Source organism: Capra hircus, chromosome 7, assembly GCF_001704415.2.
Source record: "Capra hircus breed San Clemente chromosome 7, ASM170441v1, whole genome shotgun sequence".
Taxonomy (NCBI): Eukaryota; Metazoa; Chordata; class Mammalia; order Artiodactyla; family Bovidae; genus Capra; species Capra hircus.
In genome coordinates, this window is record NC_030814.1 from 107,389,268 (window position 1) to 107,397,977 (window position 8,710).

The window sequence follows — 8,710 nt, forward strand, 5'->3', positions numbered from 1 at the left end:
ATTGCCATGCTGTTAGACATGGAAATCTAAGGGATTTCTCCATCATATACTCCCACCATCCACTCAAGATGAAAACAGGGCAAGATATCCAGGCCTCCCTCAAACTATCATACCTGAGTGACATCTCTGAAATCTGTCCCTGCAGCAGGTTTAATTTTTGGACATGGTGTCTACAGTCAGCACCAGAACCCTCACCGTAAGCCTGAGAAACAAACACAGACATGAGTTTAAAAAGTATTGACAGAATGTTGAGAAATAGATCCATTTGAGACACAACTCAGGGAAGGTAAAAATGTACTATACAAGGCCTGAAGCACCATGCAGGAACTCAAGCAATGACTGCCATTTCTGCAGTGATTTACAAACGAACAGTCTCAGGGACTAATTTCAGTCAATCTGGCTGCCCACCATCACCCTGAATCTTACATATCAAAGCCAAACTCAACCCAAACCCCACACAAATTGGTTAATAAACATAAGGAAGTCAGAAGAGAAGTAATGCAAATTGCCAAATTCATGAAATGATCCTTAACCCTCACTCACAATCAAAACAACATAAAACAGATGAGATACTTATTTCTCACTTAGTAGTCACTCATTTGTTCAATATATATTTATGAAGTACCTATTATGTGCCAGGACCGGAACTAGGTAAGGACAATACAAGAGTGTATAAACATTACTGTCATCACAGAGCTCTGTAGTGTAAGAGACAGATAATAAGCTCATAAGACACCTACAGGCCATCAGATGGTGAGAAGTGCTCCACAGGAAAGCAAGGCAATGCAGTGGGGGTGGGCAGAGTGCAGACACAGTAGGTGACTTTATACGAGGTGTTCAAGAGGTCCACGAGTGGATCACTGAGAGGGTAACATCTGAACACAAAACAGGGAGGTAAGCGGGAACGAATCACGTAGATAGCAGAAGCAATGGAGCGGAAAAGAGTGCAAACACCTGGCATTTTGGAGAAACAGCGAAGAGGCCACGTGGCTGGAGTTGCATGGTCTAGGGCAAAGAGGGTAGGAGATGAGGTTTGGAGGGCAGGCCCTGTTACAGGAAAAGTCAGCCTTATGGGCATGAGATCTGCTCTGCTCTCTTTCTTGAAATTCTTATTCATCTTTGAACCTGTGTTGTGTAAGCGAAGTCTGATGAGATGATGAAACATGTTCTAAGCTGTGGACAGCAAATGTGCCCACCATTCCTTGCCACTCTGTTTGCACAGAGCATGCGCGATGCCCTGGCGGCAGAGGCCTGGTGGCAGAGCCCCGGTGAGCTCGCAGGGCGTGAGAGGCCAGTGAGGCTCCCGGCGTAGGCGGCGTGCGCTGCCCGTGCCTAAGCCCGGGAGGTGCGCCCGTGCCTGCGGGGCCAGGGCTCCCCGGGGACCAGAACCTGCTTCAGCTGCAGAAAGAAGGCAAGGGCATTTCACCAACAGCATCACCAACCAATAAACCTATCACGTCCCTTCTTATTCCTGTTACCTCCCTGGAATAGCCTGCGCTGAAAACGCACAGAAAAAGGGACAGAAGCACAATCCACAGTTCCTCTTCTTCTTGGTATTTCCTTGCTAATTAGTGAGTGGAAGGTTGACAGCGTAGGTAGAACATGTGTGTGTCAAGCAGTGAGGTAAACATAGCTAATTTCGTGCAACATCTCCACTCTCAAGAATAAAATATGCAGGCTACATGAGCTACATGAGGCTATATGCAGGCATATATGAGCTACAAAAGAAAAACTGCGTTTCTGATCATTTACATGTGTACTAAATGCTCCTATATTATTCTGTGTATGTTCCACATACGTACTAATGTTCTTAGCATTTAAAACCAGTGTTGCACAGTCTAAATGGTACTGCACTATTTAAATGTTAGCTTTTAACATGTTAAAATGTTGGTTAAAACTAACATTTAGTTAGTTTTTCTTTACACAGGAATAAATTATATAGTAAATTAAAAAAATAGCAAATAGGGACTTTCCTAGTGGTCCAGTGGCTAAGGCCTGAGTTCTATCCCTGGTGGGGGAACTGGATCCCATGTGCTTCACGTGAAAAGACCCTGCACGCCACAACTGAGACCTGGAGCAGTCAAATAAATTAATAAATAGAAATAAATATTTAAACCATCAGTAAATAAAAAACCTTGGGAAAAGTAGGAGATCATGGAAGAAGAGCTTAATATTTAGAACCCTTAATAGCCGTTTTTTTCTGCTTTTGCAAAGGGGCCCACATTTCCATTTCACAATGTCTCCTGCCCCGTCCAGGCCCTGTCTGAAGGCACATATATTACTCCAACCTGGAAGGTCTGACGTGATCCTGCGCACGTAGGACCCTTGGGCTGCGGTGCTGAGACTGCATGGCTGAAACAGGTGACCAGCCAGGAGGGGGCTGCAAATACTGAGGCAACCCAGTCCACTGTGATAACAAGTGGGCACAGTGTGGGTACGCTGTGACTAAATTTGCTGATGGGTCACATGGAGAGTATAAAAGAAAAAGAAGAGTCAGGGATGAGTTCAAGGTTTGTAGCCCGAACAACTGGAAAGAGGCTGGGCAGCTGAGACGGGGCTGGCTGCGGGAGGAGCAGGTAGGTGAAGAGGAGGGGCGGGCTTCCATTTGGAATGTAGGTTTGGGACGCTTGTTAGATATCCAGCAGAGAGGTAAGCGGCCAGAAGCATATACAAGTTCACTGGCAGGCCTCGGGTCTGACACAGACTCTTATCTCAGACCACTAAGGGAATGACTGTGGCTAGAGAAGAGGTGAAAAGCAAAACAAAAAACTGAGTTCCAGAGCACTCCAGAGTTTAGAAGATGAGGAGATGGGAAAAAACTAGCAAAGAGGATTGAAACACACGCCAGGAGCAGGGTGGCTGGAGTCCAGGCAGAGACTTCAAGGAGGAAGAAGCGGCTGACAAATGCCCCCAGTAAGCTGCGTCACTTGAGGACTGAGAACCAACCATTATTTTCAGCAACACAGAGACCATTGCTGACTTGGACGTGAGCAATTTTAGAAGACTGGTGCGGAGTGCCATCCCATTTTGGGCAAGTTCAAGTGAGAATGGGAGGAGATGAACTGGAGAGAGTAAAGGCAAAATTTAAAAAGATTGATAACTGACTTATGATTGCCAAGAGGGAATAGGGTAGGGAAGGGATGGACTGGGAGTTTAGGGTTAGCGAGTGTAAACTATTATACATAGAATGGATCAACAACAGAGCTCTACTGTACAGCACAGGGAACTATATTCAATATCCTATGATAAACCATAATGAAAAATATGAAAAAGGATGTGTGTGTGTGTATACACACACATACAATTTCTGCAAATAACTGCATCACTTGGCTGTACAGCAGAAATGAACCTGATAGTGTAATTCAACTATACTTTAATGAAATAAATTGAAAAATTAAATAAATTCCCCAAAGACTGACAACTTATGTATGGCATAACTGGGAGGGTGCGTGCACTCTTGCATGGCAGAAACTGCTCTCTGAACACTAAAACGCATTCTCTCCTCATCTGAGAGCAGACTAGACTACACTTTCCAGTCTTTCTGGCAGTCAGGTGTGGCCATGAAACTGGGCTCTTCCCACTGGAATGTGAACCACTTCCAGATTCTTCCTGGGCAGTGTTTTCCTGATCTTGCACCTTTAGGGGCTTGTGGCATCAGGAGACAAGCCTCAGGGAATAGCAGAACCTCAAGATGACAGGTGCCAGGGTCCCGAATGATCACACCAAGTACAGCTGCCCTGCTCATCTCAAACTCTCCCAGGACTGTTCAAAATAGCAACAGAAACAACGTCTATTGTGTTAAGCCACAATCGTGGTGTCTGTTAATGTGGCCTAGTCAGTCCTAAGCCATACACCACTGCATAAGCGTGGGAGGCGCTGAGAGGAAGGCAAACCTTCCTCAAGAATTCAGAAATACAGGCTGATACCTAAAACATGTGCAGTCATCAGCCAGCCTCCTGACTTCTGAGACCCCATCTCAGGGTAGGCCTCAGTTGCCATACATAGCGACAGATGACCTAACTGTCCCCACTCCTGCCCATCCCAACTGACAGGACCAGAGGTGGACATCTGAGTCAACCGCATCAATCAGATTATTTCTCCCAGGAGTTTATAACTGGGACTCAGCTCTTTCAGTTGGTTTGAAATGAGATTCCGTGGTCTGTGAGTGGAGTAAGTTACCGTGAGCTGGAAAGAGAGAGAAAGGAAAGGAAAGCTGGAAACGGAGAGGAGGAGGAAGGTATAGTGAGAAACTCAGTGAAGGGAGGAGGAGGGAGGGAAAAGAGGATGCTTGTGTGGCTGGCAGCTCTTCAGGTCTTGGGGTTGGTTCTTCAAAGGTCAAGGGCAGTTCTTCCCCTGGATCCCCACAAGATATCCCATTACCTTGCCAGTGCATTTTAAATTTTGCTGAAGTGTTTTTTCCTATAATCTGCAACTGAGAGAACCTTGGTCGAAAGAATTCCTCTAACTTGTAAATTTGTCCTAAGGAAATAATTGGTCCAGTAAAGAAAGAGGTATTTGTAAGAAGCTTCACTACAGAGTTTGCTGGTGGCTTAGACAGTAAAAAATCTGCCTGCAATGCAGGAGACCCGGGTTCAATCCCTGGATCGGGAAGATCCCCTGAAGAAGGGAATGACAATCCACTCCAGTATTCTTGCCTGGAGAATTCCATGGACAGAGGAGCGTGGTGGGCTACAGTCCATGGGGTCACAAAGAGTCAGACATGATTGAACGACTACACTTTCTTTCTTTCTTTTACTACAGAGTTGTTCATAATAATGAAAACTAAAATCAACCTAAGTGCCCATCAATGTGGGGCTGGTTATTTATTCATTCAACAGACATTCCTCGAGCGAGCACCATCTCACAGGCACTGTGCTGGGTACCAAAAGTATATAGTAAAATGTAGAAAAAAGGGTGTATGTGTGTCCATCAACAGATGAATGGATACAGAAGATGTGAAGTGTGTGTGTGTGTGTGTGTGTGTGTGTGTGTGTATGTCTGTATATATAAATCTAATGGAATATTACTCAGTCATAAAAAAGAATGAAATATTGCCATCTGCATCAACATGGATAGACCGAGAATGATTTATATTGAGTGAAGCAAGTCAAAGACAAGTATTATATGACTTATATGTGGAATCTAAAAATAATACAAATGAACTTATTTACACAACAGAAACAGACTCACAGACACAGAAAACAAACTTATGGTTACTAAAAGGGAAAGAGGGGGAGAGGAATAAATTAGGAATATGGGATTAACAGATATACATCACTACATATAAACAAGGATTTATTATATAGCATAGGGAACTGCATTCAATTTCTTGTAATAACTTGCAATGGAAAAGAATAGGAAAAAATATGTATAACTAAATCACTTTGCTATATACCTGAAACTAACATAATATTGCAAAATCAACTATACCTCAATTTTTAAAAAAGTGTATATAAATAAAAGAGGCAAAGCATTTACTCTCAAGGACTTACAGTCTGAGATGGACAATACTCACATAAACACACTTGACTATATTTCTGACAGGGAAGTGAGATTAACTAGGGGATGCCTCAACAACAAGCACACAGAGGGAAGCAGGTCTAGACTGTTTCAAGGTCAGAAGGAAAAGTCCCTGCAGCTGAAAGAAGAGAATGATGCGATGAGGCTGCAGAGGTAGGATCAAGGGTTGGAACAGGTGAACAAAGGGCTCAGTGAGGAGACTGTGTGGGTGGATCAGTATGTATGGACTTGGAAAAAAACTATAATCTGGGTGAAAAAATTGGGTTAATAAGAGCATTTACAACCTGCTCCCTTCAGTCCATGCGCTCTTTCACCTCCTGACTACCTTCACACCCTGCCCGCCCCTTCCACACCCTTGGATCTCTAACAGCTGTCTGTCCATCCCCAGTTAGGTCTGATTACTCTTACAGACTCTGCACTCTCCTCTCACCGTGCTGTTTAATTTTAAATTACATGTGTGGTTTTAGTTTCTCTTCCCCTTTCACAAGGGCAGATCTGTACAGGCAATAAGGACACCTTCTTACCTTTCACTGTTTCCCATGCCTACACATAAAAGGTACTCAGTAAATGCTGACTGACTGAATAAACAAAGGAAGGCCACTTTCCAGGCACCACTCCACCCACTTCACTTCCTGAAGGAAGATGGTCTTAGGGAGCAGGAGCTCTCTATCTAATGAACCTGAGTCAATAATAGAACAGTGGGCTCCTTGAGCAACACACTTCTGCATGGCTGGGTCCCACCTGCTTTCTGGTGCACGTATTAGACACCCTGCTTCTTGGGACTCACCTGCAAAAATGACTGCTTCTTTCCACAAGCTTTGCATGTCCACTTGAGACTCTTTTTCACCTATAAAGACATTTCAGAAATATAGCTATGATAATTATTTGAAACAGTTGGAACTGGATCAGAAATAGTAATTTAAAGAGATCAGTGGAAAATAATAGAGTCTAGAAACAAACCAACACATGTATGAAAACTTAGTATATTATAAAGGTGAGAAAGAAGAGCCTATTTAACAAGTGGTTCTGGGAAATTGGGTATCCATATATTAATAAACAGAATCAAATTCAGTTCAGTCTCTACTATCTTTTATTCTCAAAAAATTCCATAACATTTCAAGTCTTGATAAATCTGACTAGATGGGGTGTCTCAACATAATAAAATGGCTTATTTCCAGCTCTAAAGCTGCAGAATCACCATGAGCATTCCCATGAAAGTCAAGAACAAGTCAAAGATTTGCACTATTATTTACTCTTTTTGGATGTGCTAGCCAATAGAATTGGAAAAGAGAAGGTAATTAAGAGATATGAAAATGGAGGGGAAAAAACTAACCTTATTTATGAATATTATGATTTATTTCTTTAAAACCCAAGATAATCAAATGAAAAACTACTAAAACCAGTAAGACAATATATTAACATAGGTGTTAGGTAGAAAATTAATGTAACGAAAATTAATATCGTTTATAAGCAAACACATAGTTAGAAGAGATAATGAAAGAAAAGTCCATTTATAATGGCAACAAAGAAAATGCTACCAAGAGGCACCAAAGCTGCTTTAACAGGTGGAATGAGGACTTCCCTGGTGGTTCAGCAGTTAATCCGCCTGCGGATGCAGGGGAGACCGGTTTGATGCCCGGTCTGGGATGACTCCACAAGCCTCAGAGCAACTAGGCCTCTGCACAACTAGACCTGCGCTCTGCAACCTGAAGCCTGCCCCGCCACAGCCCGCACTCTGCAATGAGAAGCCGAGGCAATGAAGACCCAGCGCAGCCCAAAGCAAATTAATCAATGCTAACAATAAAAGCTCTTTAGAAAAGAGATGGACTGAGACAGCATGCTTAACATCATGAAGATGTTTAAGTTGATTCATAAAAATAAATACAATTGAAACAAAAACCATCGGGTCTTTTGGAGAAGTACCTAAAAGGATTCTAGGGAGGACAAACAACATCTATTACAAATTTAAGTGGGTCTATCCTAAGATTCTACTTCTCAGCATCTACTTTCAAACACCATAAAAATATCGTGTACTTTCTATAGCTACATATGCAAGTAAGAAATGCAATAAAAAAATATTAAAAGTTCTGGAAGGACAAGCAGTAACTGACTAGCTCTGAGGGGCTAGAAAGAGCGAGAGAGAAAGAGAATATGGTTATAAAAGGATCTTTGCAATTGGACAGGCCTAGCAGAGGAGCTTGGCTGGCTACAGTCCTCGGGGTCGCAGAGTCGGAGGCGAATGAGCACGCCTGTCCTGGGTCTTCCTCTAGTTCCAGCTAGCGGGAGCTACTCTCTAGCTGTGGTGCCATGGTTTTTCATGGCGGTAGCTTCTCTTGTTGTAGAGCATCGGCTCTAGGGCTCCTGGACTCACAGCTGTAGCTCACGGGGCCCAGAAGTTTCGGCACATGGGGTTAAGTGCTTGGAGGCATGCGGAATCTTACCCAACCAGGAATCAAACCCCTGTCCCCTGCATTGACAGGCAGATTCTGACCCACTGTACCACCAGGGAAGTCCTGGTTTCTACAAATCTTACAACCAAAAAGCAAAATGCCCCCCAAAGGCCACAACAACGGGTATGGAGAAGTGACATCAATAAAACCTAGTTCTCACAACTGATACCATCACTTGTCCGGGCCTCAGCACACTCCGCAACCTCACGAGACTGAGCCCACGTCTGCGGGCAGGGCGTGGGGAAGAGCTCTGGCCTCTCAAGGCTCCACCTCGTCCTGCCCTCCATCCCCGCGCTCGGGGGAGGGGAGGCCCCACCTGGTGAGCCTGGAAAAGGCTGCAACAGCAGCATCGAAGGACCCTCGCCTGCTGAGGAGGCGCCATCGCGGCCCCCTCGCCCCCGCGTTTTCGCCGGCTTCCGGGTCCGCCGCGGCCCCGCCCCTTCACGCGCTCCGCGCGCTCCAGCCTCGGCCCCGCCTCCTGCGCGCGTGCGCCCTGGGCTGCGGCCGCCGGCGCTACGGCCCGCCGGCGCACCTGCGGGTGGGGTGTCCAGCGTTTGTCAGCGGTCAGCTGGGATCCTGGGCGCCCGCAGGAGTCGGGTATCTATGGTACGAGTTGGGCACTGCTTGGGGTTTTCGTCAGTCAGGTCACTGGTTCTCTGTCTGAGCCCGGACTCCCTGGGAAGGTTCAAGTTGGTGGGGCGGGGTCTCCAGCCTGCTCTTGGGGTCTGGCCTTTCCTGGT

At 45.1% G+C, this 8,710-nt stretch overlaps 1 protein-coding gene across 2 annotated transcripts in view; it reads right to left on the bottom strand.

Moving 5' to 3' along the window:
* C7H5orf45 (chromosome 7 C5orf45 homolog) overlaps positions 1-8,394 on the bottom strand; it is a 17,645-nt gene extending 9,251 nt beyond the window's left edge. The window contains exons 1-3 of one of the 2 annotated variants that reach the window (XM_018051609.1): positions 8,140-8,242; positions 6,308-6,367; positions 114-202 (exon numbers count right to left, since the gene is read on the bottom strand). In XM_018051609.1, coding sequence (XP_017907098.1) covers positions 114-202; positions 6,308-6,367; positions 8,140-8,142 — 152 coding nt within the window. In that variant the 5' untranslated portion in view covers positions 8,143-8,242. Of the gene's footprint in view, positions 1-113; positions 203-6,307; positions 6,368-8,139; positions 8,243-8,286 lie in introns of those variants that run through there. The other variant, XM_018051608.1, reaches the window with a different exon arrangement.